Source organism: Salmo trutta, chromosome 12 (genome assembly GCF_901001165.1).
Source record: "Salmo trutta chromosome 12, fSalTru1.1, whole genome shotgun sequence".
Lineage (NCBI taxonomy): Eukaryota > Metazoa > Chordata > Actinopteri > Salmoniformes > Salmonidae > Salmo > Salmo trutta.
In genome coordinates this window covers 34,434,466-34,446,911 of record NC_042968.1, presented here as the reverse complement: position 1 = coordinate 34,446,911, position 12,446 = coordinate 34,434,466, and the positions used below count along the sequence as shown (strand labels likewise).

The following is a 12,446-nucleotide window of genomic DNA, read 5'->3' as shown; positions in this document are numbered from 1 at the left end:
TGGTTGGCTGATAGGCAGCAGAGAGAGAAGCAGAAAGATATCACACAATCAAGAAATGAAATGGAGAGAGCTAACTAGCAGATTTACATCAATCACCAACATCAATGATCAGCTGATAGCCCATCCTATTTTCCCCATGTCAATCATGTCTTTAAGAGGCACTGTAACTAGATTGCTTACAATTTGTGATGATGAGTTTGTCTTGTTGCAGAAACAAAATGCCCCCTGAAAGGTCTGTGCACGACCCTGGCTTTGAGCATCTGGAAAAGTGCTTTATAATATCCATCCAAACAATCACTCAGTCAGTCAGTATCTCACCTGACAGACCCCACTGATGCACATATCCAGGGCGTCGGCCCGGCAACGTGTACCGTCTAGAACCTTAGGCGCCAGCTCCACCGTTAGGCTCCTCCCTCGCGCCTGGCACCGCAGGGCGCACGCCGCCGAGGGTTCATAGGGCACGGGAATCCACTCGTAGACCATGCCCTGGTACCTGATGTCATTGTGGGCGGAGCACTGCTGGGCTCGGAAGTCCCCCGACTCGACGGGACAGTCCTGGGGAAGAAGGGAGGAGAAGAAAGAAAAGGAAGATAGAGAAGGATAAGTCTCTCCTTAGGCCTTGCTTTATGTGCACACGCACACACACACACACACACACACACACACACACACACACACACACACACACACACACACACACACACACACACACACACACACACACACACACACACACACACACACACACACACACACACACACACACACAGACACACAGACACACAGACACACAGACACACAGACACACACACACTCTCCCTCCCTCCCTCCCTCCCTCTCTTTCTCATTGAACTACATGGATGGGACTTCATAAAGTCAAGTGTTTCTCTCTCTCTTGCTTTGTTTATATCCATCTCTTTCACACCGGGAGCCGTGGTGTAAATATTATGCTGGGAACTCATCCCACTGGTCATGACTGAAATCATAGCTAGTCTGCAATACATTCCAGACACAAACCACTTCAATACAGCAATAGAAACAGTAAAGACTAGTCTATCTTTGATTAAAATGCTGTGAGAACGACTGTGGTTCCGCTGCTGAGAATAGACTGAAGGCATGTCTGGAGTTGATATGAGATGGAGGTTGTTTTCTTCTGTTCATTGATGGAACGTATGATTTTACCATGAGGTCACCCACAGTGCTGAACATGACTGTCAAATACAGTGGCGACTGACAATATTGACCCAGTCCTTCTCACTGTTACCAGCAAAGTTATAAGCTGGAATAGAAAAGTTATAACTATGTATTACTAGTTATACGCTGGAATAGGACTAATAACAAGTTATATGTGTTACATTCATAAGCTTTAGAAATGACTCTGTTGTAGTCTGTTGAGGCTACATACCGTAGACTAGACTTACCATGTTACTGCACGTTCTGTAGCGGATATTCTTGCCTTCACAGTTCCTACAAAGCAATGCAAAATAACAAACCAACATTGTTAGTACTAATTGAAACCAACAGTTTACAAGGAAATGGTTTGGGCTTGAGTGTAATGGTTAATAAAAATATCTATTTGTGATGGGAAAGCTATAGAACATACACCATATCAAACATGCATAATGGAATAGCTTAATATCCCTCAGGGAAATCTGTTTTGTAACAAAGAAATGCACCATTACACAGAAACGTCTACAACAACAGTGGTGTTTTGTTCGTTTCTTGGAAAGGCTCAGGAGTTACACCTTTGTGAGTCTGGAGGATCGTGGCTGGAGTCAAATCAGGACTGACAGATAGTTCATCCTGAATTATAGCTGCCTGTCTCACACACACACACACACACACACACACACACACACACACACACACACACACACACACACACACACACACACACACCTGTCAGACCAAACCACGCTTCACCTGCCAACGATCAGATCTCCTCGAGCCAACGACCGTCTCAGGACCCCCTCTGGGCTTAAACAAGCAAATCAACCTCTCTCACACAACAAACACACACACACACATCACACACACACACACTCTGACACCCGCCCACACTCACACACTAATCGGTTCACCTCACTCTGTCAAAACCAACTCCTGCCTCGTCTGAAATCCACCACAGCGTAACACTCCATTCCCTCCCCCTTCCTACACCATATGGACACGCTACAAAATCTGTTCCACCTTGTTAGAAACGATAACTGCAGCCCATCACCCAGTGTGTGTTAACTTCCACTTCGCCACATTTCTCATTTCACCCCCAGGGGTAGAATAACATTGGTCTAAACTGGTAGCAGCTCATTTGTTCCGGGCAATGCCCCAAACGGCATCCTATTCCCTACACAGTGCACTACTTTTGACCAGAGCCTTATGGGCCCTGGTCAAAAGTAGTACACTACATAGGGAATAGGATGCCATTTGGGATGCAAAGCGGATGTTAAAAAGCTTCAGTCTAATCGTCCATTAGGGTGAAAGGGGAGTTGGAGACCACACTACGGCCATTCAGCCTGCTCCAAGGAAAAGCAGGCACCGAGGCAGAGTAGGAATGTCTCTGTCTTAACGAACCAATTAATGGCTTTCCCCCATCGAGATGAATCACTCATCCACACTGGGTTATACGTATAGGCTGGAGACAGGCACAAACACATGCACACAGACATACGCGGACACACACATGGACATGCACGCAGAGCCACAAGCACACGCACACACACGCACACACACACACACACACACACACACACACACACACACACACACACACACACACACACACACACACACACACACACACACACACACACACACACACACACACACACATACAAACACACACACACACACTACACACACTACACACGGCTGTGTGTAGACCATGCTTTCAGGGTCTAGGAATGTCTATGAGGTGGCTATTTGTCTTCTAGTGGACAAACAGAGAGCAAAAATGTCTGAAGTCCACAGACTTGAGGAAGGATAGGCAGCACTGTGTATAATGGTGTAGGGTGAAGTTTCCCCTTGACACTGATCTTGGGTCAGTTTTGCGTTTTCTCCACTAATAGTTAAGGTTAGGGGGAGGGGAAACTGATCCTAGATCTCTACCTAGAGGCAAACTTCACCCCGGAGCGTGTCTAACAGAATAAACCAAATCTAGCATTATCAGTTGTGTAAGTGCTGGGCAGGAACAAAAGCCTGCATACCTTGCAGCTCTCCAGGACCGGGATTGAAAAGAACAGCGCTGCTCTAATTCAAGTCTAGACAGATATTCCTAGACAGATATTTCCTCCCAGTCACTGGATGTTTCTATAAGGACAGATGAAGTTAGCAGGAGTCTGGGGGGGAAGGGGCCTTAGAGAAGGCAAGGCGCTGGGCACACAGCGTCTGACGTCCAAGAGCAACATGGGGCCAGACACTACCCCAGTTTGTCTGTGTATCTCTCTGTGTGTCTGGAGTAAGCTGGAGTGGGGCAGGGAGAAAGAGATTACAGTAGACTTAAGGTGTTCTCTGCAGTCTTTCTATGTTCCCCTTCAACTCCACAGGCAGCTCTCTGCTGGCTTAACCCTGACACCCGACACACACACACACACAATCCCAGTGTGCTCCAGCAGGTGTGTTGGCTGATGCAGGGAATGGGAGATATTGCTCAAATAACTGTGGAAATCTCCCTGTGGGGGAAGCAGGCAAATCAAGCCCACAATCACTTCCAGACTTCTACACTCATTTAATCAATGAAGGGAAGTCAGGACAGAGGTCTGAGGCTGCGTCTCAAATGGTACACTATTACCTATAAAGTGCACTACTTTTGTGGAAAATAATCTAATTGGTGAACTGGAATATTTGTTATCTCATCTAACAACCCCTAAAGACTTACAGATATGGCCACTTATCATTCAGTTAAGTTGCGTCCCAAATGGCACCCTATTCCCTACTGTATATAGTGCATACAGTGCCTTCAGGAGGTATTCATACCCCTTGAATTCCACATTTTGATTACATTGATATATTTTCTCACCCACCTACACACAATACCCCTTAGGGACAAAGTGAAAAGATTTTAGAAATGTTTGCAAATGAAATACAGTGGGGGGAAAAAGTATTTGATCCCCTGCTGATTTTGCCCACTTACAAAGAAATGATCAGTCTATAATTTTAATAGTAGGTTTATTTGAACAGTGAGAGACAGAATAACAACAAAAGAATCCAGAAAAATGCATGTCAAAAATGTTAAAAATGATTTGCATTTTAATGAGGGAAATAAGTATTTGACCCCTCTGCAAAACATGACTTAGTACTTGGTGGCAAAACACGTGTTGGCAATCACATAGGTCAGACGTTTCTTGTAGTTGGCCACCAGGTTTGTACACATCTCAGGAGGGATTTTGTCCCACTCCTCTTTGCAGATCTTCTCCAAGTCATTAAGGTTTCAAGGCTGACGTTTGGCAACTCGAACCTTGAGCTCCCTCCGCGGATTTTCTATGGGATTAAGGTCTGGAGACTGGCTAGGCCACTCCAGGACCTTAATGTGCTTCTTCTTGAGCCACTCCTTTGTTGCCTTGGCCATGTGTTTTGGGTCATTGTCATGCTGGAATACCCATCCACAACCCATTTTCAATGCCCTGGCTGAGGGAAGAAGGTTCTCACCCAAGATTTGACGGTACCTGGCCCAGTCCATCGTCCCTTTGATTCGGTGAAGTTGTCCTGTCCCCTTAGCAGAAAAACACCCCCAAAGCATAATGTTTCCACCTCCATGTTTGACGGTGGAGATGGTGTTCTTGGGGTCATAGGCAGCATTCCTCCTCCTCCAAACACGGTGAGTTGAGTTGATGTCAAAGAGCTTCATTTTGGTCTCATCTGACCACAACACTTTCACCAGTTGTCCTCTGAGTCATTCAGATGTTCATTGGCAAACTTCAGACGGGCATGTATATATGTATTCTTGAGCAGGGGGACCTTGCGGGTGCTGCAGGATTTCAGTCCTTCACGGCGTAGTGTGTTACCAATTGTTTTCTTGGTGACTATGGTCCCAGCTGCCTTGAGATCATTGACAAGATCCTCCCGTGTAGTTCTGGGCTGATTCCTCACCGTTCTCATGATCATTGCAACTCCACGAGGTGAGATCTTGCATGGAGCCCCAGACCGAGGGATATTGACAGTTCTTTTGTGTTTCTTCCATTTGCGAATAATCGCACCAAATGTTGTCACCTTCTCACCAAGCTGCTTGGCAATGGTCTTGTAGCCCATTCCAGCCTTGTGTAGGTCTACAATCTTGTCCCTGACATCCTTGGAAAGCTCTTTGGTCTTGGCCATGGTGGAGAGTTTGGAATCTGATTGATTGATTGCTTCTGTGGACAGGTGTCTTTTTTACAGGTAACAAGCTGCGGTTAGGAGCACTCCCTTTAAGAGTGTGCTCCTAATCTCAGCTTGTTACCTGTATAAAAGACACCTGGTAGCCAGAAATCTTTCTGATTGAGAGGGGGTCAAATACTTATTTCCCTCATTAAAATGCAAATCAATTTATAACATTTTTGACATGCGTTTTTCAGGATTTTCTTGTTGTTATTCTGTCTCTCACTGTTCAAATAAACCTACCATTAAAATTATAGACTGATCATTTCTTTGTCAGTGGGCAAACGTACAAAATCAGCAGGAGATCAAATACTTTTTTCCCCCACTGTACAGACATATCTAAACTACATATGTAATCACACCCCTGAGAAAATACTGTTTTACCTGTTATTCTTGTACAAATTGGTTGTCAAATTGGTCATTGATCATTGCTAAACAACCATTGTCATGTCTTGCCATAGATTTTCAAGAATATTTAAGTCAAAAATGTAACTAGATCACTCTGGAACATTCTCTGTCTTCTTGGTTATAGAACTCCAGCGTAGATTTGGATTTGCTGAAAGGTGAATTCATCTTCCAGTGTCTGGTGGAAAGCAGATTGAACTAGATTTTCCTCTAGGATTTTGCCTGTGCTTAGCTCCATTCCGTTTCTTTTTTATCCAGAAAATCTTTACCATGAACAATTACTGTCACGTGTGCTCCCTCTCCGGCCTCTAGGTCACCAGTCTGCTCGTCATGGCCCACATCTGTCACCATTGTAACGCATAATTGTGCATTAGGACACTCACCTGGACTCCATCACCTCCTTGATTATCCGCCCTATATTTGTCACTCCATTTGGTTCCTTCCCCAGTCGTCATTGTATCTGTTCCTGTTTCATGTCGGTGCGCAGTTTGTTACGTGTTTGTTTCATTTATTTATGAAATGTTTTCACTCCCTGAACTTGCTTCCCAACTCGCAGATTAGTGTTACAATCATAAGCATACCCATAACATGATGCAGCCAATATGGAGAGTGTTACTCAGTAATGTGTTCTATTGGATTTGCCCGAAATATAACACTTTGTATTCTGGACAAAAAGTTAACTGCTTTGCCACATTTTTTGCAGTATTACTTTAGTGCCTGCCTTTTTGCAAACAGGATGCATATTTTGGAATATTTTAATTCTGTACAAGTGTGGAGTAACTACAATGTTGTTGATCCATCTTCAGTGTTCTCCTATGACAGCCATTAAACTCTGTAATTGTTTTAAAGTCACCATTGGCCTCATGGTGAAATCCCTGAGCGGTTTCCTTCCTCTCCGGCAACAGAGTTAGGAAGGATGTCTGTATCTTTGTAGTGACTGGGTGTATTGATACACCATCCAAAGTGTAATTAATAACGTCACCATGCTCAGAGGGATATTCAGTGTCTGCAGTATGTTCTCTCTGTTACTGCACGGCAAGAGGTACCGGAGCACCAAGTCTACCCAACAGCCATCAGACTGATGAACAGTTAATTAAATGGCTACCTGGACTTTCAGATTTTTACTCTATACCTACATGTACATAGTAATTCAATCAATTAACTAACCAATCCTTAAAGTACATATTACCTCGATCAATCACCCCAACTACTTGATACCCAGTACACTGACTCGGTACCGATATTCCTTGTATATAGCCTCGTAATTTTTATTATCCCCCATATATTTTGTTACGCTAATAATAAGTTAAGGGGTATGGATACTTTCTGAAGGTACTGTATGTACTCCCTATAGACAGGTTGGTTGTTTAGAAACAAAAGCAATGCATGCGCAACTATGGGGCAAAACAAACAGGATTTGCTTACATGATAACACAACCGGCTCCACGCACGTGTCTGCATGCGCCATCGTGCACATGTTGAGTTTGTCTATCCCCACCAGACGCGATCAGGACACGCAGGTTGAAATATCAAAATGCACTCTGAACTAGAGGTCGACCGATTATGATTTATCAGCGCCGATACCGATTATTGGAGGACCAAAAAAAGCCGATACTGACTAATCGGACAATTTTTCTTACATTTATTTGTAATAATGACAATTACAACAATACTGAATGAACACTTATTTTAACTTAATATAATACATCAATAAAATCAATTTAGCCTCAAATAAATAATGAAACGTGTTCAATTTGGTTTAAATAATGCAAAAACAAAGTGTTGGAGAAGAAAGTAAAAGTGCAATATGTGCTATGTAAGAAAGCTAACGTTTAAGTGCCTTGCTCAGAACATGAGAACATATGAAAGCTGGTGGTTACTTTTAACATGAGTCTTCAATATTCCCAGGTAAGAAGTTTTAGGTTGTAGTTATTATAGGAATTATAGGACTATTTCTCTCTATACGATTTGTATTTCATATACCTTTGACTATTGGATGTTCTTATTGGCACTTTAGTATTGCCAGTGTAACAGTATAGCTTCCGTCCCTCTCCTCGCTCCTACCTGGGCTCGAACCAGGAACACATCGACAACAGCCACCCTCGAAGCAGCGTTACCCATGCAGAGCAAGGGGAACAACTACTCCAGGTCTCAGAGCGAGTGACGTTTGAAACACTATTAGCGCGCACCCCGCTAACTAGCTAGCCATTTCACATCGGTTACACCAGCCTAATCTTGGGAGTTGATAGGCTTGAAGTCATAAACAGCGCAATGCTTGAAGCATTGCGAAGAGCTGCTGGCAAAACGCACAAAAGTGCTGTTTGAATGAATGCTTACGAGCCTGCAGGTGCCTACCACCGCTCAGTCAGACTGCTCTATCAAATCATAGACTTAATTATAATATACTGCTCAAAAAAATAAAGGGAACACTTAAACAACACATCCTAGATCTGAATGAAATAAATAATCTTATTAAATACTTTTTTCTTTACATAGTTGAATGTGCTGACAACAAAATCACACAAAAATAATCAATGGAAATCCAATTTATCAACCCATGGAGGTCTGGATTTGGAGTCACACTCAAAATTAAAGTGGAAAACCACACTACAGGCTGATCCAACTTTGATGTAATGTCCTTAAAACAAGTCAAAATGAGGCTCAGTAGTGTGTGTGACCTCCATGTGCCTGTATGACCTCCCTACAACGCCTGGGTATGCTCCTGATGAGGTGGCGGATGGTCTCCTGAGGGATCTCCTCCCAGACCTGGACTAAAGCATCCGCCAACTCCTGGACAGTCTGTGGTGCAACGTGGCGTTGGTGGATGGAGCGAGACATGATGTCCCAGATGTCCTCAATTGGATTCAGGTCTGGGGAACGGGTGGGCCAGTCCATAGCATCAATGCCTTCCTCTTGCAGGAACTGCTGACACACTCAAGCCACATGAGGTCTAGCATTGTCTTGCATTAGGAGGAACCCAGGGCCAACCGCACCAGCATATGGTCTCACAAGGGGTCTGAGGATCTCATCTCGGTACCTAATGGCAGTCAGGCTACCTCTAGCGAGCACATGGAGGGCTGTGCGGCCCCCCAAAGAAATGCCACCCCACACCATGACTGACCCACCGCCAAACCGGTCATGCTGGAGGATGTTGCAGGCAGCAGAACGTTCTCCACGGCGTCTCCAGACTCTGTCACATCTGTCACGTGCTCAGTGTGAACCTGCTTTCATCTGTGAAGAGCACAGGGCACCAGTGGCGAATTTGCCAATCTTGGTGTTCTCTGGCAAACGCCAAACGTCCTGCACGGTGTTGGGCTGTAAGCACAACCCCCACCTGTGGACATCGGGCCCTCATACCACCCTCATGGAGTCTGTTTCTGACTGTTTGAGCAGACACATGCACATTTGTGGCCTGCTGGAGGTCATTTTGCAGGGCTCTGGCAGTGCTTCTCCTGCTCCTCCTTGCACAAAGGCGGAGGTAGCGGTCCTGCTGCTGGGTTGTTGCCCTCCTATGGCCACCTCCACGTCTCCTGATGTACTGGCCTGTCTCCTGGTAGCTCCTCCATGCTCTGGACACTACGCTGACAGACACAGCAAACCTTCTTGCCACAGCTCGCATTGATGTGCCATCCTGGATGAGCTGCACTACCTGAGCCACTTGTGTGGGTTGTAGACTACCACTAGAGTGAAAGCACCGCCAGCATTCAAAAGTGACCAAAACATCAGCCAGGAAGCATAGGAACTGAGAAGTGGTCTGTGGTCCCCACCTGCAGAACCACTCCTTTATTGGGGGTGTCTTGCTAATTGCCTATAATTTCCACCTGTTGTCTATTCCATTTGCACAACAGCATGTGAAATGTATTGTCAATCAGTGTTGCTTCCTAAGTGGACAGTTTGATTTCACAGAAGTGTGATTGACTTGGAGTTACATTGTGTTGTTTATGTGTTCCCTTTATTTTTTTGAGCAGTGTATAATAAACACACAGAAATACGAGCCTTAGGTCATTAATATGGTCGAAACCGGAAACTATCATCTCGAAAACAAAACGTTTTTTCTTTCAGTGAAATACGAAACTGTTCCGTATTTTATCTAACAGGGGGCATCCATAAGTCTAAATATTCCTGTTACATTGCACAACCCTCAATGTTATGTCATAATTACGTAAAATTCTGGCAAATTAGTTCGCAACGAGCCAGGCGGCCCAAATTGTTGCATATACCCTGACTCTGCGTGCAATGAACGCAAGAGAAGTGACACAATTTCACCTGGTTAATATTGCCTGCTAACCTGGATTTCTTTTAGCTAAATATGCAGGTTTAAAAATATATACTTGTGTATTGATTTTAAGAAAGACATTGATGTTTATGGTAGGTACACTTTGGAGCAATGACAGTTCTTTTTCGCGAATGCGCACCGCATCGATTATATTCAACGCAGGACAGGCTAGATAAACTAGTAATATCATCAACCATGTGTAGTTAACTAGTGATTATGATTGATTGATTGATTGTTTTTTATGAGATAAGTTTAATACTAGCTAGCAACTTACCTTGGCTTCTTACTGCATTCGCGTAACAGGCAGGCTCCTCGTGGAGTGCAATGTAAAGCAGGTGGTTAGAGCGTTGGACTAGTTAACCGCAAGTTCCCCGAGCTGACAAGGTAAAAATCTGTCGTTCTGCCCCTGAACAAGGCAGTTAACCCACCGTTCCTAGGCCATCTGTCACGACTTCCGCTGAAGTTGGTGCCTCTTCTTGTTCGAGCGGCGTTTGGCGATCATCGTCACCGACTTTCTAGCTACCACCGATCCATGTTTCTTTTTCCATTTGTTATGTCTTGATTGTTCACACCTGGTTCCCATCTCGTTATGATTATTTTCCCTATTTAACCCTCTGGTTCTCATGATGTTTTGTGCGTTTTTGTTTTCTTGTTCGTCGTGTTAGTTGTGCATTGTCAAGATTGTTTATCCCTGCGTGGATTTTGACTTATGAGTTTTCTAGAGTAAATAACGCTATCCTCACCTCCACTATACTGACACTGACACCGTCATTGAAAATAAGAATGTGTTCTTAACTGACTTGCCTAGTTAAATAAAGGTGTAAAAAAAAAAAAAAAAATACTCGGCAAATTGGTGTCCACAAATACCGATTACTGATTGTTATGAAAACTTGAAATCAGCCCTAATTAATAGGCCATTCCGATTAATCGGTCGACCTCTACTCTGAACCAACTATATTCATTTGGGGACAGGTCAAAACACATATGAAACATTAATCCACATTTAGCTAGCTAGTTTGCTGATGCTAGTTAGTTTGTCCTGGGAGATAAACATTGGGTTGTTATTTTAACTGAAATATACAATGTCCTTTTTTTGCTGGATCTTTGTAGAATTTGGACCAATTTTGAGTCACAAAATTGTGTGTTCTCTACTCCAACAATTAATTCACAGAAAAAAAGGGGAATCCTAGTTAGTTTCTAGTAATCTCTCCTCGTTCTTCTTCTTCTTCTGTGGATTTTATATGGCAGTTGGCAACGAAATTTAAGGTGCATTACTGTAATCAACTGGACTGGAGTGTGGACCTCATTCATTTTTCAATCACCCACGTAGGGATATGCTCCTAAAAACCAATGAGGAGATGGGAGAGGCAAGACTTGCAGCGCGTCATGCATCTAAAATAGAATCAAGTTCTATTTTTGTATCTAGCTACACAGACGCTTGTTGCCGCGCACAAACAGTTTGGATGAATGACTGAATAACATGTATGTGCACATTTATTTTGCAATGCTAGCGCACGCACCGCGAGCAGTGCTGTCAGCATGTTAGATTGTTGATAACATGTAAACTATATTTCGTATCCAATATTTATTGAAAACATAAATATAATTGCACAATAATCACTTGTCTCTCAAATTCATCATTACAGTTATTGGTCAACTAGCTAGCAAATGTTTTGCCATATTAGCATAAACATGACATTAGTCAAAACAAGACATGGTATCAAGAACAAACGTAAGGAAGCCCAGAGAGTACAAATTAATAAATAAATAAAATATGTATCTCATTATCACCACAAATGTTTTTTGTCTACATACACAATAAGCACCTCATCAAGAAGCCCTGTTGCTGTGTTGACTGCAATGTGCTCATGGGGCATTTAAGCCCTGAACAATGCCTGACAGGCAACCCTGTCTCCCAGGCTGCGTGGCACACCCAAGACCACAGCCAATCTCATGCAAGGAACAACACAGCTAACTTGGTTAGTATTGTGAGCTAGCTAGTTAGGTAGGTAGTCTTGTTAGCTATCTAGCTAGCTTGTTATCTATGCTGGTTGTTATCTTGCATAGCTTATACTGTATGTGTATAATTATAAGGGACACTTCATGTTTCGTGGATAAAATGTACATTTACAGTGGGTGAGCTCCATTCCTGGCAGGCTGATCAGATTACATTTCAGTCCTGATTTATCAGCCTCTGAGGCTGCTATTGAATCTGATCAGCGCACCCACCCAAGAGCGCACCCACTCTTGATCATATACATAATGCACTGACTGCTAATCTGTCTGCAAGGAGCTTTACCTGTGAAACAGCCGACTAGGCAGAATCCTGACTTTTCAGCCTCTGAGGCTGCTATTGAATCTGATCAAAGTCTGAGGCTGAAATGCCTTTCAGGAATGGAGCTCACCCACTCTGTAA

General features: G+C 43.7%; 1 protein-coding gene across 1 annotated transcript in view; it reads right to left on the bottom strand.

The window, feature by feature from the left end:
* LOC115203418 (ADAMTS-like protein 3) overlaps positions 1-12,446 on the bottom strand; it is a 189,669-nt gene that overhangs the window by 78,794 nt on the left and 98,429 nt on the right. Inside the window, exons 5-6 of the mRNA XM_029768103.1 lie at positions 1,422-1,467; positions 319-555 (exon numbers count right to left, since the gene is read on the bottom strand). Coding sequence (XP_029623963.1) covers positions 319-555; positions 1,422-1,467 — 283 coding nt within the window. The remainder of the gene's footprint in view (positions 1-318; positions 556-1,421; positions 1,468-12,446) is intronic.